General features: G+C 41.2%; 1 protein-coding gene across 3 annotated transcripts in view; it reads right to left on the reverse strand.

Moving 5' to 3' along the window:
• Nucleotides 1-786: 786 nt before the first annotated feature.
• Nucleotides 787-24,536, reverse strand: part of AR (androgen receptor) — a 187,348-nt gene continuing 163,598 nt past the window's right edge. Inside the window, exons 4-8 of one of the 3 annotated variants that reach the window (XM_019428579.2) lie at nt 19,149-19,436; nt 13,169-13,313; nt 9,045-9,175; nt 8,107-8,264; nt 787-7,424 (exon numbers count right to left, since the gene is read on the reverse strand). In XM_019428579.2, the coding sequence (XP_019284124.2) occupies nt 7,269-7,424; nt 8,107-8,264; nt 9,045-9,175; nt 13,169-13,313; nt 19,149-19,436 (878 nt within the window). In that variant the 3' untranslated portion in view covers nt 787-7,268. Of the gene's footprint in view, nt 7,425-8,106; nt 8,265-9,044; nt 9,176-13,168; nt 13,314-19,148; nt 19,437-24,536 lie in introns of those variants that run through there. The other 2 variants (XM_019428580.2, XR_008418251.1) reach the window with 2 other exon arrangements.

Genomic DNA, 24,536 nt, shown 5'->3' on the forward strand with positions numbered 1-24,536 from the left:
TGGTCTGTATCTTAGGCTTATATATTCAAATTTGGATCTCATTTAAATATCCAAACTAGGAGGAGACAGGAGGCTACCTTGTCTAAACCTTTAAAAATCCCAAAGAAGGTGGGTTCAGATTTTACCTGGGTGGTCAAGGGTGATAAGGCTTTTGAAAAACAGTGAGAATGTGAACATGCCCATTCCTTATGTGAAGCTTGGCAAGAACTGGGCAGTGAAGCTCCTAATAATTTTATGCTCCCATAAGGATGAGGATGAGGGTGAACAGCTGGGTTTTGTGTGACTTTCTCCTGGTTGACAAGCTGAGAGTTTTTGATGGGAGGTTGTAATGGGTTATCAAGGTCCATCTGTATTTTCTAGCCCAGGCTCTTTGATATTTTGGTGGTCCCAGCTCAACCTATGCTAGGGCCAACACAAGGCAAATTTATAGCCCCTGTGCAAAGATTTTTTTTTAAATATGTGAAAATCAACATAGCATAAAAGGTCACTGGGCATGATACCAACTCTTGACTTCAATAAAGAAAGCCAATAAAAAAGAGCTAATTAAAAAACTCTAATGACATTCTCCTAAAATTTTAGATGGTTTTATGTTTTAACAAATTAACAATGGTGATAAGAGAACATTAGCAGCTTTTCTTGAGTCTTTTTGTTAACAATAACTTGAGCCTGCAACCACAACAGGGGCTGTAGCCAAGTTTTAGCTGGAAGACCAGCAAGCCAGTATTTTACACAATGGATGACATTTCTGAAAGCAGAGACAGAGACAAACTCAGAGTCACACATGGATTCCAACAAACAAGTTTCTGCCATTTTTAATTATATTTAGAGCAACAAAAGATTCCAAGATTACAAAAAAAAAAAAAAAAAAAAAAAAAAGAACAGAGCACTAGCGCTTGGGGCTGGTCCTGCTGCCCAGTGGAGGCCAAGTGTCGTTTTAAGTAATGAAGCCCCATCAAAAGAACTTTCAAGCAAAATTAATGTTTCTTTTTTTAAAAAAATCTTTATATGATGTATTCTTTCTTCTTTTCTTTACTTTTCCCCTCAACGTTGAAAATTAATTCTTACATTTGGTTACATTGTGTGCTCCCTCCTGCTGCCAAATTAATCTCAAGGACAGCACAAGAATGTCATGTCTGAGGCACTCCCTAATCAATGTTCCAGTCTAGGGAAAAGCAGAAACATGTCACTGAGTGGTTAGGGGACTCTTTTTTTTAGCTTGGGTTATCCCAGTGGTGGCTACTCTCAGCACCTGAATAGCTTATGGGATAGGACAATCCCACAGGCACTTCACTGCAGGACAGTTAGCACCAAGGGCTAAGGTTGGGAAAGACTGCAGGCCTAGCCTGACTGTGGTGCAGGGAACAGAGTCCCAAAATGTAAAGCATCAGCCAGGAAGGGCACCACCAGAGAAGCAGCAACATTTTAGGATTTTCTTTCCTTTGGGGTATGTGTATGTTTCAATTTTCAGTGGCCAGTGGAATCTGCAGCCATATGATAGACAGCCTCATTAATTAGTGTGGCTGTTAATGGGGATATGGGGACTGTTTTGGGCTACAAGGGCTACTCAATCCATAGCCTCTCATTTAATTCTATAAAAGGCTAAGAGACAAGTGAGATAAGGAACAGAATCAGCACCCCTGCTATATTGAATTGGGGTTGCTGAGCAATCAATGCACATTACCTACTTTCTGGTCAAATCAAATGGGGATGAATCAAAAATGCATCAAAGGCTGTTTTTCCCTTTAAAAGTCTACATGCTAAATCTAAATACTCAACACTCATTTCTTGGGGAAGAAACAGTCAAAATGGTTTGTTACCTCAGCCTAATAATCTGAAGAGAAAGAGTGACTAAAGTGGATTTTTCTGCCTTCTCCTAGAAATGGTTGAAGGTTGGGAGGCTCTGGACAGCAGACCCCAGTGTCAATTTCTTAACTGAAGAAAAACATCCCTACCCATGGGCAGAGATGAACCTGCATTTACAGAGGTACAACTTCTAGTACACTGACAATTTTTTAACAGATAAAAACACATTTTCATTGTCAAAATCTTTACAGAACACACCCAAAACCAAAATTAGAGCACACAGACACCCAGTAGCAAGAGCACCTCAATCATAGGTGAGTGAATTGTGTGAAATATGGAGCGCTTGCTCCAGGTTCCCAAGTGCAGGAAACTGCCCTTTTCTCTCAAGGATGGTGAAGAACAAAGAATGCCCCTCCTTCCAAAGCTCAAGTCCTATTAGGAGGCCACTGTTTAATCATTTGGGTGGGCCTTTGGCCCCAAGTCTGGGCCTCCCTTGTGGTAAATCCCAGTTGATTCCAATGAGTCTTCACCACCCTTTACACATTCATCTGTCTTGGGCTAGTAAAGTGCAATACATCATGTACCCTATCCTTTTTCCCCTCTGCTCCTTTGTTAGGCCTATAGGTAAGGCCCCAGTAGAGGCAGAGATCTCTTAGTTATGTGATTAACCCAGGTATCTTTTCCATTCTGAGGAGAGCTTCCAAAATGTAACTGTGGCCTCTCTCATAAGTACATGGTATCAATTATGACCTGGAACCAAATATAAAGGTGCAGAGAAAGGTAAAGCTATCAGAACACATTATATCTATACATATACAATTCAATCTGAAACATGGATACAAATACTCATTTACAATATATTTCAACCTTCTGCCATAAACCCAGGAGAACTTTTTGTGCTGTCCAAAGTGGGCAGAAATGAGGAATTCTGCCTGCTGTCCCTTTAGTGCAAAATCTAGTCCTTTAAATGCTCCCCTTCTCGGCAAGGGCTTCACATCTTCAGATAACATGGGCACTAGCAAACACAGTGGCCAAGACAGCTCCATTTCCATCCATGCAATAACGGAGCTTTAAGAACTTGCTCAACAACTACTAGAGAAAAAGAAAGCTAGTTTTGCTTATAAAATCACTTAGTGAAGGACTTATAATCCTTTTTATTTTTTGAAATTATTTTCACTTTTATAAACATGTATATTGTTGGGGGAAACCCACAAAACTCTTATATAGGTCAGTCAACAACAAAAGTCCTTTAGTCTGTCTTTGGATAGTTTTCCAAAGAGGCACTAATGCTTGCTCCCTCCCTGCTCTTAAAATTTTGGTCTCTTAGCAGATACAGTGTAATCTTTGGTTACATAATGTGATGCTTTCATTTCTTTGTATTTTTTAAAAAAACTACTTTCAAAGATTTTCAAAGAGATTATTGGTAAGAAACAGACCTGCCTATAAAAGGCAGCAGGGGTAGAAACTTCCTTTTATAAGAAAATGCGCATGCTAAATGGCTTATTGACTTTAAGTTTGGGATTTGAGCCTGTGCTTTAGCATTCCTGGTTCCCATGACCCTTTACAGGGGTTGAGCACAAAGGTCACTCCTTTGGCCCAGTGCCCACTCACCTGGGCAAATGGCACAAGATGATTAGTAGTCAGTTTCTTGTTTTCCCAGGGCCATGCAGGGATAGTTACAGGGATGTCTTGAGAGAGTCTCATGAAGTACAACCCTGGCACAGGGCTGGAAAGGGGTAAAAGGGAGTGGCTTGGGCTTTTGAACCCTGCCAAATATCAAGGGAGAAAAGAGGGCAAGGCCATATCTGTGCTGTGGCTAATGAAACAAACAGAAAGCACTTGAAGCTCAAAGTTAGGTCATTTGTGTAGTGTATCATGTGGATGATGAAACTATTTCTCTTAAAGTGCAAATAGAATACTTCTTGATATATATGAATATATGTATTTAGAAGTATAGTATGGACAGAGAGGAACTCTAGCATCAGCACGTTATTTCTTAACCTGGAATCACCTCAGCAACTACCCAAAGGACAGAGTGAAGCTTTTTTTCTTCTTTTTTAGTTCCAGTGAACATATATAAAAATATATGTGTTACGGAATTTCTTTTTCAAAGATATGTTACAGAATCCTTCAAAAACTTCCATTCTCATTAAAAAAATAATGAACTCTCCAAGAACAATGATACTGTCTGTGGCACAGAAAAGTTGTGAAACAAAGAAATCAACCCACATTTCAACTCAGAGGCCAGGCTTGGGATCACTACACAATGAACAAAAGCTGAAACTGCCACATGACTCTTTGACCACAGAGTTTGTGACTCTGGCAGCTGTCTGCTGCCTAGCACAGATGGGGCCTTCTCTCTGATGTTCTTTTTCTCTTCCTCACTCCATCCTCATTGTGCACTGCAAACCTCTTTGGAGACAGCTACCATTACTTGTCTGGTGAGTTATTCTCATCTTTCAGCTTACCAGGTGAGTGGATCTGGATGGCCCATCCTTCATGGGTGAGCAGAGTGTGCCAACCACATCAAGTCTGTACAGCAGATTACATGCAAAATGAGACTTTTGTCAATTACACTGGCTGGAACATCAATGGCCAAAAGAAAAAAAAATCCCCCTTTTATCTGTGGGAGAACAAAGCTAAGCTAAAATCTCCTTCACTCACTGAAACCTCAGTGCAAAAACACTAGGCCTAAGGCCTTGTTTAGGCCATTTTCCCTAGTCTTGCCATTCAGAAATTCAGAGTAATTCAGTTGTTGCTGCTTTTAATTACACTGCTGTTTCACTGATTTTTGGCTTTCACAAATGCAAAACATATATATTCATAAAGACAAGAGTCACAATTGGGAAATCCATAAAGATGAAAAATTTTGTAGTCAGAGAAATAAAAAGGAGAGCATCTAGTATTTACAAGTAAAGGTATTATAATGATATAATCAAATCCATGTACCACAAAAGGTGAAAATCATTTCAAAACAGATGTAAAGGAACTATTAATCTATAACCTAGTTTAACTGACAAGAGTGGATTTTTTTTTCTTTAAAACAGCTAGAAGTAATCTTGTGAGCCTATACAAGCCAAATGATGTCATAACAAAGAAAAACATAATTTGTCTATCCTACCTCAGAAAGAGAACCTGTCAGCTTTAATTTTGTCAGCAGTCTTGGACTGGTATATCACCCATCTTAGGTTCCCCTTTCCCTTGTTATTTAAAGAAGCTGTTTTGCAAGTTCATTTGGCTATTAATATCAACACAGAAATCAGAGGAGGAAACCCATGTAGATAATAACATGTCACTCAGACACTATCTTCTCAATAAGTAGAGTGAACCAACTGAAATGGGTAGTTTGGTAACATGCCCCTCATTTCTTGAGTTTAACAGATGACTTTAAGAGCTAAGCGAGGAGGCAGTTGCCAAGATGAGAAAGTAGGTGGACATTCCTCCTGAACTCAGGATTGGGGAACAAAGTCAACAAAATAGAGGTGTGCCAAAGGACTATATGAAACCAGTTTCCCAGGAGCACACCCTGAGTTCATGGATGTCAGCCCATTGGAGCCACACCAACCAGAACTTTCCAAAAGAGGTGATGGTTCTATAGTATAAATGTTTCAGTCTTCCTCTGACTGAGAGGCAGCAACAAAGGTGGGGAGTCTGAGTGAGTAGGGCCGATATCAGAGCCCAGAATCAGCAGCAGAGGATGATGATGAGTAAACTGACCAGATGGTGCTCATCTGGCTTTAGATTTTGCCTCTGAAGACTTTAATTTAGTAGTCAGTCTCCTCTTAGTTTCTTCTCTCTTCTTCCCATGACTTCTGTAGGTGGATATGCTGGGTGGCAAGGAGAACATTTACAGGGTTTGTGGTTCTAGTGCCTTCATTCTTCTCATTCTGGTAATTGAGTTTTCTCTTTAACCCTGACCTTCATAGCCCCTTTGGCTGCTCTGGAGGAAGAAGTAGGTATTTTTCCACTTGGTGGGAAGGTATCATCTCTAAGGGACAAGGGCAAGATGCCCAGCTTGTCCAATCCCATTGATGCCTTCTTTTCAGTTTGTCTAAGGGCTCCAGAGATCAGATAGTTGATGAAAGACATTTGGTAAGAAGTCTTTGAGTCTACAGGTGTCTAGAGACAGATGTCAAGACTCTTGGCTTGCTAGTCTTCTTGGTGGTAGGAGCTCTTAGCAGAGAGTCTGTGAACATGCCCAAATAATGGACAAACATCACCACCATGGCTGTAACACAGTCTAGTGAAGTCCAGGCCCACAAAACACTGAAGGGAGGGTAAGAGGGAGCTTTCAGCTGCATGGCATCAGGCAGAAAACATTCAGATCTTTTAAAGGTAAGGGCAAAGAGTGATCAAATCTTCAGTGCCCTAAGCAGGAAAACCACCAAGCCATCAATTCCTTTTCCTCTGACTCCAGCCCCAACCTCTTCCCTGATGCATAAATGGGAAAGCAGGCCTCAATCTGGATAGGGTCTTCCAAAGGGTCAGATCTCTCCCTTCTTTTTTACTGGTTTGAGTCTTTAGTGGAAGTGACAAAGTTTTGGCTAAAGAGAACATTCAGTTTAAAGCTCTTAGGCTTACTGAAAGTCAATTCGAGGGTGGAGGCAGACAGTGAGAGAGAAAAAGTATTGGTTGTAAAGGAGGTATTCACATGCAGACACGTTTTCAAACAAGAAGCACATTTTCAGTACCATGAATTGCACTGCAGTTAATGCAGTCTAGCCATCAGGGGCCAAGGTTGTGGGCAGGTACTGGTGATCCATCTGTCTTCTTCCTCCCATCATCTCTTAAATCTGTCTCCTCCCCTCGCCCCACTTCTAACTAATCTTTGTGGTCATTCTGCCCTCTAATGGCAATAGCCATTGTCAGAAAAGAAAGTTTCCCAGGGAGGCTGAGTTTGGAAAAAAAAAAAAAAATCAGTGACTCCCCATGCGCTTGCAATTTTCACCTTACTGTAGTCACTGTTGGTCTCTTTGAGGAATTGTGCTTGTTTTTATATTTTTTAAGAGGGGAAAAAAACCCTACAAGGATTTTTGGTTTTAGGGGCATTGTATGTTTTTGTTTTTGTTTTCCCAGATACTCTTAGCTCTCTAAACTTCCCGTGGCATTAAGTGAGTAAACGTTTGCATGGCTGGCACACAGTGCAGTGCTATAAACTGGGCCACAGGAGGATCATCACAGATTTAAAGAAATACAACACCATTCAAAACACAGATAAGAGCCATGGCAGGGAGCAGAGTCTGAAAGAGCCATGGGAGGGTCAGATAGGAAGGGAAAAAAAGAAAGGAGGAAAAGAGGAAAAAAAAGTTTAGCAAATAGAACTCAGGAACATTTTCATGACAGATTGTACATCAAAAGAGGAAATTCCCCAAGGCACTGCAAAGAAGTAGTGCAGAGTTGTAACAGGCAAAAGATATGTGAAAAGGGGAGTGGGGTAGGGTGAGAAAATGGGGGCCTCCAAAGCTTCACTGTGTGTGGAAATAGATGGGCTTGACTTTCCCAGAAAGAATCTTGGGCACTTGCACAGAGATGATTTCTGCCATCATTTCTGGAAAGTCCACGCTTACCATGTGGGACTTGATTAGCAGGTCAAAAGTGAACTGATGCAGCTCTCGTGCAATCTGTAGGGGGAACAATAAGAGGGAGAAAACAGGCTTGACAAGGAGTTGGTTTGTATCAGGCTCTTCACCCCATCCTCCTTCACTGTCCTTGGCCCTCCGTGTGTGTGTGTGTGTGTGTGTGTGTGTGTGTGTTCACACACATGTACACTAAATGGTCTCCATGGAGTTACTGAGGGCTTGCAAGAGATCTCCTACACCATTGCAAGCTCTCCAACTCAGGACTGCATGTTCCTTTTCCTCAGCACATGCACTCGAATGCACATACACAATCTCTCTCTCTCTCTCTCTCTCTCTCTATCTCTCTCTCTCTCTCACACACACACACACACACACACACATGCACAAACACACACACATGCACAAACACACAAACATGATTCAAGGAAGAGGGGAAAAACATTCAGGCCTGTTTTGTCTGCCTAGAGAACTTATCTTCTCTAAGCCCTTTCCCTGAGTCCCACCTGCTCTGTTCTCAACTCCTCCACCTCTTTAACAATTTCCAGGGGCACTGTGACCTGTGTTCCTTTCCTCTCCATTGCATTTTCTTCCTGGACTAAACTCAAAGCCAGAGGAGAATGGAAGCACCTCCTAACAGGTGGTGCCAGATCCTAAAAGAGCATATTATCACTTGGCTCTATCAAGTTATTTCTCCCTGAAAAAGCACCCTCTATTGTTTGCTTACAGGTTGCACAGAGTCCAGGAGCTTGGTGAGTTGGTAGAAGCGCCTTGAGCAGGATGTGGGATTTTTTCTCTTGCAAGCAATGATACGATCAAGTTCCTTGATGTAATTCATTCGAAGTTCATCAAAGAATTTTTGATTTTTCAGCCCATCCACTGGAACTGATGTGGGATGAAAACAGAATGGGGAGGGAAGGCATGCCCACAAAGGAGCATTAGACAAAGCACCAAGTTTTCTGACAACAAACTTGACCCCCACCGGCACAGGGAGGGAACCATCTACTTGGTTTCCTGTCAGTTGAAGTCTGTATGCCTGGGCCCTTCAGGCTGCCAGCAAGTTCACAGAGAAAAACCTAGCTGGACCCAATCTGAAAGGCATCAAGTAAATACAATTTACTAAGCCTTTCATTTTTCTGGTCTTCTCATCTACACACTTCTTATGACCTGTGGTTTTTATGTTGTCAAAGTCCAGCCCTGACTTAGACAATTAAAATATATAGCTTTTAATATCAAAATTTGCCTCCTTTTCCTCTCACAGGTGCCAAGACAGCATTCTGAAGAGACATTAAAGAAAGATTATTGGCTGCCTAATAAATCCTATCTTAGTTGCTTACATAGATCTCCTACTATTGCTCTGCAATAAATATTAGGTGGTTCTTGCCTGTTTCTATGGTAGAAGCTATGGCAAAGTTCAGAGACCTGCTACAGCCAGCTCCAAAAGCCTTGTTCCAGAGAAAGACTGGAGATAGGTGGGGATCTAATAGAGGTTGAGTTCTAGCAAAGATGACTTTCTTTGCTAAGGGAGAGTGGAAGAGGGAGGGTGAATAAAGAAGGAAAATGCCTAGGAGCTGGCTTCTCTCTGATAAATCTTTAGTGGGAAAAGTAGCTCCCTTTTTAGTCCCTATGGCACCAGGAGCATTTTTTGTCTCTCCGGGCACTTACTAATGCTGAATAGCAGCAGTGCCTTCATGCACAAAAATTCCTGGGGGGTGATTTGGAGCCATCCAAATTCTTGAGAGAGGTGCCTCATTCGTACACACTGGCTGTACATCCGGGACTTGTGCATGCGGTACCTGGGGAGAAGACATACAGAGAAAGGAAGGGACTAAGGGAGGGCTTAACAATAAGCTTTGGTTGCCCTCCCCAACCCAGGTTCTCTAAAAAGAGCTCACTGTTTCTCTTCCTGGTGCTTTATTGATAAGGAACAAGCTTGTTCTTTTTTTTCTTCCAAAATCCTGACATCCTGATAACTACTCATCTTCCCTGCCCAGGATATGGGTTAGCACATGGAATTTCCAGGTCCCTGTGCCCCTCCTGTTTCCTGAGACAGAGACAGGAAAGCCTAACCAAATGAACACAATGGGCCAAGCACATGGTCTCCCTGACTACAGTTCTAATATTCCAGCTACAACCAGAGCCAGAACTTGCCTCCCAGGCATCCCAACTTGGAGAATTTCTAGGAGATAAGCTTTAGGAATCAACTCCTAACGTGAGGACACCAGGATTCCCAAGTGACCATAGTAGTTTATCCTGTCAATTTCCCTGTCTCTTGGTGTAAATGACATTTCCCTTTATAGAAATTTTATCACTTAAAATAAAACAGAAAAGATTCCCCATATCCCTTCACAATGAGTTCCAATGCTTATCAAATCAGCAATGAAGTGCTTCTGAATGTCCAATCTAAATGTCCCCTGAAGGGGAGCCTATTCCCTCATATAATGGTTATTCCTTATCACAGTTTGGGAGTTATAAACACATGTGAGCTGCCTTTATTATAGTGGCTTGTCAACAGATCATCACATTATCACTTATAAATTATATAGGGAAGTGGCCAAGGCTTGAACAGTTTCTCAGGGCAGGGGGGCAGGCAACCTCTCTGTTTTATGACTGGCCATGGCAAGCCTCTAAGAAGATACAGCATCTTTCTGCTAGTTGGTCTTCCTGATTTTCAACATATCAGAAATCATGTGTGTGTGTGTGTGTGTGTGTGTGTGTGTGTGTGTGTGTGTGAAAGAGAGAGAGAGAGAGAGAGAGAGAGAGAGAGAGAGAGAGAGAAACTGATTTTGTATCTTGTAAAGAAAGGAAATGGAAGTCCAACACCCACTTAAGTAGTGAGGAAAAAGACCCTGGATTGGGCTTGAAGGCTGTGGTTTGACATTTTGGTCCCCAAAACACTAGCCTTGTCCACAGGATAAACAGCCCTAGAACTGTTTAGGTAAAAGCCCAACACTCTATCTCAGAGAGATCTGGGCTGGCCTAGAGAAAAAGGGAAGGGGGCAGATGGTGTATTCAATTCAGGATGGATACCAGCTACAAAGAGGAAATGTTTAGATAGTATTTCAAGTAAACTGACCAAAGCAGTGTTGCTCCAAGGCCTTTCACACCATAGAGAATTTTTTAAGGAGATCTGTTGACACTGGGACCTAACCTTGCTCCAGTCTTTACTGTACTTCCAAGCCTCTGTTGACAATAACACTACAGTCTTTTTACCACTAAAATTATGGTCCTAATGTGGAGGATTGATGCAACACTGCTGCAAACCCCAAGGACAGAGAAATGTGGGGAAAATAGAGAAGAAAAGGGGAAAGGCAAGGGAAGGAATTCAGAGGGGAAGGTAGCAAGAAGGATAAAGGACAAAATGAGTAGGGAAAGAGTTAATGGGAAGAAAGGGAGAAGAGTGTGGAAGGCAGAAAAGGGGCAGGAATGGAATATTCAGGAAGAGGGCAGAGGTAGAGGAGAATAAACAACAGTGAAGAAAAGAAGAGATGAAAATTGGAAAACACTGAGCACAGTGCTTGGCAAATAGTCAGTGTTCAATAAATGACATGTAAGAAGGTGCCATTATCATAGTATTCACCATTCTACAGATGAGAAGACTAAGGTTTAGAGAAGTTAAGTAATTTATTCAAGATCACACAGCTAGGGTTCAAGCCCATCACCCTCACAACATGTGTTCTCCACAAATAGGAGAGGAAGAAAGAAGAAAGCAGGGCTTATGACAGGTTTTGGTGTCAGAGAGATCAGAAATGGGTTGGCTCAGAGTTCCTGTCTTTCTTTATGGGCTTCATTCTCCATATTAGTATCTTGAAGAGGCTAGCAATAATTAGTGGCTTTAAACTGGAGGGTGCTGCCTCCCTACTGGGTGCTAGATGTATATGTGGTAAATTTGGGTTGTTATTGACATCTTCTTTGGTATTTGGTAGGCAGGTATGAGGGATGTTAAACATAAACATGTTCAAACATGCAAGAACATCCTACACAACGAAAAATTATTCCTCTGAAAATGTCAACAGTATCCCTGTTGAGAAACATTGGTTTAGATGTTTAAAGAGACTCTAAGAGCTCTAACATAGCGCTTCCCACATGAGGAATGGGGGCTCTGTTGTTTCAGGACCCCTGGGGCTTGATGGGCCTAGGACTCTGCCCCTGTGGTGCCTTCTGAAGAAATACATGGGAGTGGGCCAGAGAGCTGAGAAGGGGTGCCACATTACTTACACAGAGGCAGAAAAGGAAGTGAAGATTTAGAAAACAACAATTATCACTTCGCAAAGGTTTAAGGGCTCTAGATGAGGTGGGTGGTGCAGGAGCCCAGGGTATTAATTCAATCACTAGAGGGCAGCAGGAGGGTAGGGGTTAGAGTTAAACAGGAAGAGAGCTTTTAAAGGCCTGCCCCTGAAGATGGCATCATAGGTAACTCTTTCGAGATCTGGAAACCTCTAAACAGGTTGTGCCAAAAGCCCAATGGTTATTCTTAGCTTCTGGCTACCAGGGTTGGCTGGGTTGGAAGAGGGCAGCTGGGGATACTCATTTTGCCCCATAAGGCCCTGCTGTACTGGAAGGAACCAGTAGTCTGTACATTTTATTTTAAGGCTCTTCTGGGTTAGAGGGCTGGAGAGGAAGGAAGGTCAACTCCTACCCTGACCAAAAGGATTCTCTGTGGTGAAACTAGCTCAAGGTACTTGGGAAGGCTTGCTTTTTTTTTTTTTTTTTTTTTTTTTTTTTTTTGTCAGCTCCATGCACAATGCTATCAAGGGACCTCAAACAGCAGACATAGAGAAGATTATCACAATTAGGGAAAGAGTATTCGCAAGGTATTTCTCTTATTTCTTGCCTATTATTGGCCAGGCATTTTACATCCAATTTTAGTCATCATAACAAGCCACTTAAGAAAGTTATATTTTGTTAACAGACAAGGAAACTGAAGATCAGAGAAGTTACGTCTTACCCAAAGACTGTGATGCAGGATGTTATAGAGCAGAGATTTTAGCTGAGAAAAGTATAATTCCAAAATTTGAGCCCTTGGCCTAATTCATGAAAGATAAATAGAGCTAGTGGCAGGGCAAGCATTAATTAAACCTGTTTTAAAGAGAAGGGAAGTAGCTAAGCCAATGTTGCATATCTAGAGAATGGTGGAGCTGTTCCTCCTTGTCATCTACCACCATGAGGCAGTATAGGAGCTGTGAGTTATACAGACATACTTTGAATTCTGCCGCCAACATGCCTTCGGTGAGTCACTTTATTTTGTTAAGCCTAATTTTCCCCATCCATTAAAAAAATACTATCTGTAAAAAGGGGAAATCAGGTTATCACGAGGACTTAATGGGGAAGGATTTTGAAAGTGCGTAGTATAGTTCTGGCACAGAGGAGTTGCTCAACAAATGGTGACTGGCAGTAGCCCTCAGTGGTAGGAAAGGGACCACAGGAACTTCAGCTTTCACAGCTAGAGTCCTTTGTCCATTCCCTAGTTGTTTTACAGTGAAGGAGAGGGGCCTTGACATGAGGTTGAGATAATCTACAAAGCAGGTCATAACCATGGCCAAGATACTTGGTTTTGGATAGGAAAGGAATGGCTCAGCACCAGCCCCCCCCCCCCCCATTGCTTCCTACTAGGTGGCTTTTCAGCAAGGCAAAGCCACCTCAGATTGGGCAGGTTGGCTGGAGCCTCTACTGCCTCACCTATAGGACAAATGGGCCACCCCCACCATTACCCCCATTACCATCATCACCACCAAAAGATCTGGCCAGGATGTTATATTTATGTGAGTTCTGGGCCCATGAGCACTTACTCATTGAAAACCAGGTCAGGGGCAAAGTAGAGCATCCTGGAGTTGACATTGGTGAAGGACCGCCAGCCCATGGCAAACACCATAAGCCCCATCCAGGAGTACTGAATAACTGCCATCTGGTCATCCACGTGCAAGTTGCGGAAGCCTGAAGATGGGGCAGAGGCAGTGGTCAGACTGGGCAATGATGGGCTGAGTGAAGTCCCAGCCATCTGCTGGGCTGAGAATTGCTGAAACTCTAGCAGCTTCTGAGGAGTCCCAGGGACCATCAATACTGAGGAACAGGGGGAGAATAAACTATATGGTGGGGATAATATTCCTTGCTCTCTCTACCTCACTAGGCTATTCAAATGAGATGATAATGGAGGCAAAATATGTCAGTTGGCAGAGAATAATAATCTAACACTGTTTACAATGAGTGAACTCTTTTATAAGTATGTTACTTATATTAACTCATTTATTCTTCACAACAGTCCAATAAATTAGGTTCTATGAGTAGCCCCATCTTGTGAATTAGTAAAAGTGAATCACAGAAAGGTTAAGAAACTTGTCCAAGATTGTAAGGCTAGTGACTGGCAGACTACATTTCAAAGCCAAGCAGTCTGACTCCAAAGCCTGTGCTCTTGATTACTATGCCTTTCTGAAGATGAAGTGTAATAATCATTTCTCCTACATGAACAGCATTTTTCAATTTACAAAGATCTTTTCCAGATATATACTTATTTTTCCCTTCTAACAATCCTGGGAAATGAATATTATTACATATCAGCATATGTTGGAATGCATTTGACAGCCACTGCCTTCTCTATACCACCTTCAGGCTCTTTATCTTTTCTCTGATCCTCTTTAGGACTCACTTCCTGTCCATTATTTTGTACTCAACAAGTAATCTGACTTTGCTAGTTCCCTACTCTACCATTTCTGCCCTACTACCATTATTATACACAAATAAGTTCTTTATGACCTGCCTCCTTAGACTAATTTCTTGCCACTTATCTTTTCATAATTTAGCTTCTAATTATTCTGAAAAACTTAGTTTGCTGAACACATCATACTTTCTCATGCCTCCGTATCTCTGCTATCTCTACATAGTCAGTTGCCTTTGTCTAGAATGTATTCCTCCCTCCCTAGGCTTTCCATATGATAAATACCTACTCATCTTTAAAATTTTCACTGAAAATCTACTTCCTCTGTGAAGCCTTTTCCAACTCATCTAAGCAGACAATGATTCTTGTTTCACCTTCTTACTGAGCTTTGTGTAGCCCCACCCAATTACAACACTTATTACACAGTATTGGAATTTACTTATGTACACATCTATCTCCTCCACAAGACTTGTAGATTCCTGAAAACAAGAACCATCCCTATTTCATGTTTTCTCCTTAGTACATAGCATAGTTCAGATAGTTGAGTACACATTTTTGAAATATTCATTTAACATTTATTATTTAATTTAATAGTAATTAAGAGGACTAAGGATTCCCAATTTTTTTCATTTTATAAAATGGGAATCCAATGATCTCCAAATTATCTACCTTAATCTCAGAGAGCAGAAGCTCCTAGATGCTACTTCCACAATACCACACAGATAGATCCGATGTAGCTATATTCTTCTGGAGGTTTCCAGACAGATGCTTAGAGAATCACCTCAGAGCTTGTCTTCTACCAGTATCTCAATTCTCTTTCCCCCCAAATATCCAGAATTTTCAGAAATTTTGTTTTGCTATACCTCATTAGGAATGCTTCCATTAATTTAGATAAAGTTTCTAAGTTTCCTGTTGATGACCTCATTTAACTCTCACAATAACCCTAGAGAGCAGAAAATATGACACTCATTTTTCTAACAAAGAATTTGAGGGCTAGAAAAGTTAATGGACTTACCCAAGGCCATATAGTCTATGTGTGGGTGAATTGGGACTAAAACTAATTCTCTTCAGGGCCTTTTCCACTCTACTGCTGAAGGGCACAACTCAAGAACTACCAAGTTCATGAGCTTTTGGTAGCCATAGACCGAGGTCTGATGTGCACACTATGTAGACATGTCGTTCTGCTTAGTTGGTCCTTGTCCGCCCCAAAACCCCATTTCCCTTCTCCTCTCCTCTCCTCTCCTCTCCTCTCCTCTCCTCTCCTCTCCTCTCCTCTCCTCTCCTTCTTCTCTTCTCTCTTCTCTCTTCTCTCTTCTCTCTTCTCTCTTCTTCTCTTCTCTTCTCTTCTCTTCTCTTCTCTTCTCTTCTCTTCTCTTCTTCTCTTCTCTTATCTTCTCTCTTCTCTGTTCCAACCCTACCAGACATCAGGGATTCTAGAGTCCTCATATCACCACCATTGCAGTTCAATTGAGTGACTGCAATCTTAGCTCCCAGGCCTTAGCATCCTATCTTCACTGTAGTGATATGCTGACAGACTAGCTGAAGTCTGAGACCCCAGAGTGTTTCCTGACAGAAGTCATTCTGTAGCACAGAACTCTTGATACTGACTCTTCCTAGTAGGACACAAAAAGCAGGGATCGAGCATGGAACATACCTTGGGGAAAGGGCCCAGGAGCTTGAAACCTGAGCCTCTGGAGTGGAAGCAAGCAAAGACTTGGCTGCTGAGTGTGTGAATAAGAGGATGTGTAGGGAAAATGAGGATTAAACTGTACAAGTACTAAGGAAGCTGCCAATACTGATGCTTTTTTCACTCCTTGAAATGCCAGAGAGCTAACAAAGAGGAGAAAAAAGGGAAAGCTTAGTTTGACTGTAATACTAACTAACTAATAATACTAATGGTCCTAGTGAGACCTGCTTAGAACTCAATCCTAATTACTGTGTATACATAAGCAGCATAGCAGGCTAATTTTCCTATAGGTCTAATATGATTACAATACCTAACTCTGTTTTCTAATGCTTAGGCTTTGAAGTTGCCTGCTCAGATAGCATGATTATTAAGTAAGGGGTGACTTGAGGAAACAGTAGCTCCAGCCTATAGGTTTCCTTCAGTACACCTTCACTTAACACCTATTTGGTATTGTATTAGGCTATTCTGGATAAATGAAGAGCAGTTATTCTCAAGTTTTGAAACACACCAAACAGGTTAGGGAGCAGAAGTAGTTTCACTGAGATTCTGTTTTCTTGATAAAATTTAGGCAACTATAATTTCTTAGCAATCTGAAGTGGAAACCTATAGTCCCACATCTACTCTTGGAGAACATGTCCAAAGAAAAAGCCAGGTAGGAAATCTTTGGTGTGCTAATGCATTCAATAACTAAGGTCTTCAAATAAGATAATTCATCCCTGGGACCCATGCAGGAGCTTCTAAGCAAGGCTGGTGGCAGCTTAAATTGATTTTAGTTAAAGCAGTGTCTTTAGTATTCAAGCCTCATAATAATGACCTCATTTACACAGCATCTACTATGGTTTCAGCTACTGTACTAGGTCCTCTTTATACTTAATCTGAATGCTGCTAACAATTTGCAAGTTAGTGATTGTTCTACTATCACTACAAATGAAAAAAAACAAAAGCACATGTTGACATGTGATTAGCTCAGGGTCACACAACTAGTATATAGTGAAGATTCCAAATCAGAAGCATCTGATCACAAATGTACTGAAAACCATCTACTCACCCCCCCGCCAATTGATAGTTATTATTTATTAAAGTCCAGGTACTATACTAGGCAATTTACTTATATGATCACCATCACAGAAAACTTAAAAGAAGAAAATTTATTCAAGTAGATGCCTAGCATGGTGGCTCGCACAGGACAGTAATGCAATCTGTTGAATGAGCAAATAACTAGAACTAGAAGGTAATTATCAATCATATAGATAATAACAGTTCTTATAAATGTGGTAACTGGCTTCTTTTGGAACTACTATTTTAAAAAACCCAGGGTCAGAGATCATTTCCTTGGATGAGCTATGGTGAACTGATACTGACTTGCAGACTTGTTAATGTTAAAGAGAGGGCTTCTGATTCTGGGGGTTGGGCTAAGGAAAGCCAATGACTCTGAATCATACAAATTCTGCCATAATGATTTGCACTAGTTTATTGTAAACATCATCAAATTAGAAATCAGGGAATGTGAGCCCAAATTCTGGTTCTAATTTGTTAAGTAACAAAATGGAATAAGTTAGTTAACCTCTTTGAGCCTTGTCATTTGAAATGGAAATAGTAGCTTCTATGATTAACAGGACTGCTCTGAGGATTAAATGGAATCACATCTATGAAAAGTTTCTCTCTCCTATATAATAGGGTAATTTAGGTGGTTGGCAAGAGCTAGGAAAGACTAAACTGATTCTCTGTTACACATGGGATATTAAGACATCCAGCTGAATAAGTAATAAGAATTAAAGAAATTTTCTATTTTATTCATTTTTGTATTTTTTCCTTCCTTTGTGAACTCTCTGTTTTGGCACAGTGCATACACAACCAGAGTCCTTGGGTCTTCTTCCCAGTGATCGTATTGGCTAGTCGACCTCAGCTTCTCAAGCAGGGAAGGTATATGACTGGGCCTTGTGAGTTAAAAATAGAGGTTTGATAGCCAACATGCAAGATCTTCAAAGGCAGCTTTGAAGTGGGCATCCAAGTGGGCTTGGATAAGGCTTTGACCCCTCACAATAAATTCCAGGGCTTCAGAACTATAGGAGCACTACACAGACTATGGGTAGAGTGGGATGAGGAGAAGATTTGGAATTAGGAGGGGACCTGGGCTCAAGTTATGGTCCTACTACTTTCTGACCATGTAGCTGTAGGCCAAGCATGCCACTTCTTAGAGCTTTAATGCTTCTATCTATAAAATAGGAAAAAGAATCCCTACTTTATAGGATTGTTATGAAGATCAAATCAGGTAATACAAATGAAGCTGCTCTGTTCACCATAAATTTCCATATGAATGGCAGTTATTCTTAGAACACATGTTAATCTTTGACTCCATAACAAGTTTAGGTTGTCCATGTTTCAAACGAATCTTTGAGTTATAGAATTTTGGGATGAAGACAACCATCAAAGAATTTATTCTTCATTGGTTTCCAAACTATGTTCCTTGGAGCCCTAAGATTCTGTAAGATTGACCTGAGGCTTATTTCACGGTAGTGAATGAGAGGCACTGGCTTTAAATCAACCAGCTCTACTTGGATCTGTATACAAGGTTTTTAAGAAATAAAGAGTTTGGCTGCTAAAGGAAAGTTTATCCTTGGATAGAGGAACTCTGAGGTTTCTTCAAGCTCTAATATTCTAATAATCAGACCAGTTCAAACCTCAGATGGCCTAGGTAGAAAGTGAGTTCCCCACCATTGGAGGTAACCAAGCATAAGGTAGACACATTTTGTATTTCTTTCACTATCACCTAATATTTCCTCCCACTATAATTCCTAAGGCAGTTTAAAGAGCACTAAGAGTTCCTTGAAGCAAAATTTGAAAACCATCAATTTAGTCCAAACTACTCCTCTCACAATATAGATGAAGAAATTGAGACCCAGAAAGGGAAGGGGTCACGCAATGAGTTAGAAGAACCTAACTGTTCTGAACCTAGAACTAGAACATAAGTGTTCTGACTCTCAATCCCTTCTTTCTACCATATTATATTAGAAGAGTTCCTAAAAGTAGTATTGATGACAGAATATCAGTCAGGCTCAAAACTATCTTTGCAGGTGAGCCTGTATGTGCACATGTAGAAGAGTATTTTAAGGTATATAAGGTTATGGTGTCCACATGGTCTGTGATTATGGGGTCATTCGCTGACTGTATATGTGGGGTGAACATGCAAACGTGATTGCTGTATGCTGATGTGAGGAATATGGAATATTCCATAATGCTGCTCTTCTTGATTTATTAATTTTCCTTATTTTTAAAATGGAAATTATACCATTCTCTTCCCTCCACAGGGTTATAGTGAGGACTGCATGAGTTAATTGGCAGGGAAGGATCAGACATGGCGCTGGCCCATAGGAACAATTCACTAAATATGATCTACCTTATCCCATGCCCCTAGTTTCCATTTACTTACCAGGCAAGGCCTTGGCCCACTTGACCACATGTACAAGTTGTCTTTCGCCCAATTCATTAAGGCTAGAGAGCAAGGCTGCAAAGGAGTCGGGCTGGTTGTTGTCGTGTCCAGCACATACCACGCCTGGCTCAATGGCTTCCAGGACATTCAGAAAGATGGGCTGACACTCATAGCCTTCAATGTGTGACACTGTCAGCTTCTGGGTTGGCTCCTCAGTGGGGCTGGTGGCATTGGAAGCCTCCCCTTCCTCCTGTAGTTTCAGATTACCAAGTTTCTTCAGCTTCCGGGCTATTGGGAAGGAAAGGAAACTTGGATTTATTATCAATGGCCAAACACACAACTCAACTACCCGGTTAGAAAAGTTGACTAAGCTATGAAAATAAGGATGCTCATTCTCCCTGGTTACAGAATCTAAACTCCGTAAGGACAAGTGCTCAGTTTAAACACTGGTTGAATGAATGAATGAATGAATGATTCATCATTCCAAATCCCTACTAAACCCAAAGTTTCATATTTTGCTTTCTCCTCAGGCCCACTCTGGATTTAATAAATGGGATTTTTTTCGTGTTACAGCATTTCCTACTGAACACTATAACAGCCTCAGATATTGTCAAATGTTTACACCCATAGTTGAACATACACTGTAACACACATATTGATTTTCATCTTTACCAAAGGGGAGATTAAGAAGCTAAAGGGCTGAAATCCCCAATATTATCAAAGAACTAACAGAATGTCCCTGACTCTATACTCTGTAAAATAGGAGCCATACTAAGAGGCAGACATCAGAAAGAATGATAGAAATAGCATTATTTAAAACAACAATAATCTCAAACTCAAATCTGAACAGCCAACCTCCCCCTGTGCCTGCACACACACAATTTAGATAGAGGTTTTTGGGCATCCTGATGTTTATTTTGTTTTATTTTCCCTGGCATTTATATTGGCAGGAATATAAGTAATTGAAAAGATTATAACTTTGAGGCCTAGCATAGGCAGTTGTACTGGGGAGAACCATAAACTACTTTATGTTTAATCCCTTTAAAATAACAATAATAATAGGTAAAAAATAAAAGAGAGAATTTGATTGCTCAATTTAAATGGATAAATAGAACTAAACCTGTTGTTCATATGTTTCTGGATCCTATAGAAAAAGATCTGGAACTGACTTCTGGAACTGACTTTCAGTTCTAATTAGAAAAATAAGTCTTGGAAACTCCAATCATAGTGCAACTCAGTAAGTCAATGCAAGGATGGATCAAACATTTGGATCAACAACTAGGATACAGGAGGAGAAAATGGTAGGGTTAGTGGTGTAAGAGGAACACAGAGAACTCAGGGTAAAATAACAGGTGAGACTAGAAAATCAACCCAGAGTACAAGATGACATCGTCCAGCAATCATTTCTGCAGGGCTTGCACAGTCAGTATTAAGGAGATATGCACACACACTGTCAAATCCCATGCCCCACCTCCACCAAGGGCACAGGATAGAAGGTATGGGCCCATCTTCTCCCGGATCTAGAGGCCTGGCACCCAAAATATCTTGTCATGTGGCGAACCAATTGCTGACATGGATTTTTGTAGGCATCTGCACAGTTTGGTAGTGCCTCCTGGATCTGTTCCCTTGGTACAGTTTCTAAAGGTAGACCCCATCTTTCCCATCACTAGCAGTTCCTAGCTTTGAGCTCAGGAGCTGCCAGACCATGTCTTCCCCATTCCAATCTGAAAGAGGACAGAGATGTTATTAGCTCTATGCCTGAGGTAACTAAGAAAAATGAAGATAACTATTTTTTTAATTTTTTAAGTTTTTATTCATTTATTTTTAATATTAAATATAATTTATTGTCAGATTGGTTTCCATACAACACCCAGTGCTCATCCTAACAGATGCCCTCCTCAATGCCTATCACCCACTTTCACCTCTCCCCCATGCCCCATCAACCCTCAGTTTTTAAATACCCTCAGTATTTAAGAGTCTCTTATGGTTTGCCTCCTTCCCTCTCTGTAACTTTTTCCCCCTCCCCCACCATGGTCTTCTGCTAAGTTTAAAGATAACTATTTTTTCAGGGTCTACTATGTGCCTCACTTCATGAACACATTGTATAATTTATTTACACATGATCCTAGGAAGTTAGGAGTATTTTCTATCCCTGTTTTATAAGTGAGTAAACTTAGGAAACATAGATATCAAGAAAGGGAACCCAATAATCTGAACCTGGTTTGCTGACTATGAAGCTTATGCTCTTTCTACTGTATCATGCTGCTTCCTCAAGGTCTCTGAAGCCTGAACCCTACTTCTAGCCAAACAGCAGAGTTGAGGAGAGGGGCTGGGCTTATATTCCCTCTGACTTCCATCCTCACCCTTGACTTCAAACTTCAGTAACTAGTATCAAATCCAGAAGGGAAGGGGCAGGAAACTATGAAAATATTCCAGCCATGTGCCCAAAGTAGAAACAGGTTTGGGACACTATAATGGCCTTAAAATTCACATACAATGACAAAGTAGGAAAGGTCTACAGAAATCTTCTCACCCAGGAGCCACAGCTTCAAAATAAGGAAACAACCAACAAAACTAAAAGGCAACCAACGGAATGGGAAAAGATATTTGCAAATGACACATCGGACAAAGGGCTAGTATCCAAAATCTATAAAGAGCTCATCAAACTCCACACCCGAAAAACAAATAACCCAGTGAAGAAATGGGCAGAAAACATGAATAGACACTTCTGTAAAGAAGACATCCGGATGGCCAACAGGCACATGAAAAGATGTTCAACGTCGCTCCTTATCAGGGAAATACAAATCAAAACCACACTCAGATATCACCTCACGCCAGTCAGAGTGGCCAAAATGAAGAAATCAGGAGACTATAGATGCTGGAGAGGATGTGGAGAAACAGGAACCCTCTTGCACTGTTGGTGGGAATGCAAACTGGTGCAGCCGCTCTGGAAAGCGGTGTGGAGGTTCCTCAGAAAATTAAAAATAGACCTACCCTATGACCCAGCAATAGCACTGCTAGGAATTTATCCAAGGGATACAGGAGTACTGATGCATAGGGGCACCTGTACCCCAATGTTTATAGCGGCACTCTCAACAATAGCCAAATTATGGAAAGAGCCTAAATGTCCATCAACTGATGAATGGATAAAGAAATTGTGGTTTATATACACAATGGAATACTACGTGACAATGAGAAAAAATGAAATATGGCCTTTTGTAGCAACATGGATGGAACTGGAGAGTGTGATGCTAAGTGAAATAAGCCATACAGAGAAAGACAGATACCATATGGTTTCACTCTTATGTGGATCCTGAGAAACATAACAGAAACCCATGGGGGAGGGGAAGGAAAAAAAAAAAAAAGAGGTTAGAGTGGGAGAGAGCCAAAGCATTAGAGACTGTTAAAAACTGAGAACAAACTGAGGGTTGATGGGGGGTGGGAGGGAGGGCAGGGTGGGTGATGGGTATTGAGGAGGGCACCTTTTGGGATGAGCACTGGGTGTTGTATGGAAACCAATTTGACAGTAAATTTCATATATTAAAAAATAAAAAAATAAAATAAAAAAAAAATAAAATCTAAAAAAAAAAAAAAATACCTTCAGGGTCTACATAGGCAATAGAGTGGTGTGTGCTTGTCTGTGTGTGTGTGTGGTGTGCACAGGAGAATGGTAGGAACTTCGGTGAACAAGAGTAAATGGCTACTGGCCTTCCTGCCCCTACCATGCACATGCACGTGCACACATACACACAACCCTAGAAGGCATTAGTGTAACATTGAAAAATCTTCCTGGAGCTCCTCTGTATTCTAAAGGTAAATTAGTACTTAGCTACCATTTTGAGACTTCTGACATTAATCCAAACTTTCAAGTCAAAGATGGGGAGGCTGAGTCCAGAAAGAGTGATCACCTACTGGCAACCAGGGCTTTTATTCCTGATCCAGAGTTCTATGTGCCACATCAGCTCTCTTTTTGACTAACTTGTTTCTACTTTGTCACAGTTCTTGCCTCTCTGAATCTCTTCTAGATATGCACTGTCCAACACAGTAACTATCCACATGTGGTGATTTACATTTAAATTAATTAGAATTAAAGAAAATTAAAAATATAACTCCTTATTCTCACTAGCTACATTTCAAGTGCTCAACAATACAGACATAGAATATTTCCATCATCCCAGAAAGTTCTATGGAATAATGCTGTGAATCTAGACTGTTTTCTGGGGCAGCTGTCTCATTTGTCATGCCCTATTCATGCTATTGATAAAGAAGAAAAGAATTTAAATAAATTTTATACCGATGAATCTATGAGCTTTTCTGAAAGGTACAGGGACAAAGCAATTGGTGCTGATGCAATCAGTGAAGTATGCTCTGTCACCTCAACTCTCTCACCAGAGATCTCAGTGGGGTGATGACTCGTGGACCTAAGTAAACTGATTACAAGCAAGAGCAGTATGTGCAGATACTTTGGGGAGAATCCATCAACATGAAATAATTCCCCTTCTCTACATAGTGCTAATGAGAACTTGGCTGGTATTTTCACATCCTCCTCCTCTAGATCTATATGGCATCTGCTTGAGGAAAAGAAGCTGCATTCCCACTGGCTTCTAAGACCTGGGTAATGTGCTGTCCTTGCATCCACACTGGCCCAAGCTGCACCAGGTGTTCTGGCCTCTCTGCCTGAAGAGGGTGACTGTACTGAACGTAATTGAAATCAGATTCCATTCATTCTGCCAGGGGATCCTCTGTTCTCTTTCTGCAGCAGAGACCAGCATGTTGCTAGACGACTTGGAATGCTGGACAATGAGGCTTGATAGTCTCAGCTGTTACCCAATGCTCAAGGCCTTGTTTTCTTCCATGAAGGCCACCCCCACACCCCTCCTTCCTCCTGCACCTGAGCCCCAGTGTCAGATCTAACTCTTTCATGTGAGGTACAGGCCTGCCAACTCCTATTATGGCAGAGACCCACTGGTTTACTTAAATTGAGGGTGAATTCAGGAGAAAAGGAATAGTAAAGGTGGATAGTCTTAATGGTGTTTGCTGTTTTGCATCTCTTCCCTGTCTTTCAGTCTCAGGTCAGATCAGTGACAACAAAGGGCCACTGGCAAGTCACTTCCCTGTCCCAACTTGCTCTGTGGGGGATTGGAGCACCTGACATGATGTCTGGATCCTGCTGTCTGGATCCTATGGAGAACTCACTTTTCATACTGGTGGTATTAGACCCCTATGAGGGCTGTCTCTAATAGCACCAGAAAAAGATTTTTCAATTCAGGTTCCACAGTGTATCCCCAAGGGGAGGTAGATGTTATTAGTGTGTAGCTTCCATAGCCACTGTGACCATTAGGTGCTGTTCCAGCCTAATTCCTTGCCACCTCAAGAATGAGGCTTTCT

This window comes from Panthera pardus, unplaced genomic scaffold, assembly GCF_024362965.1.
Source record: "Panthera pardus isolate Hobbes unplaced genomic scaffold, ASM2436296v1 HiC_scaffold_27, whole genome shotgun sequence".
In the NCBI taxonomy this organism is placed as follows: Eukaryota; Metazoa; Chordata; class Mammalia; order Carnivora; family Felidae; genus Panthera; species Panthera pardus.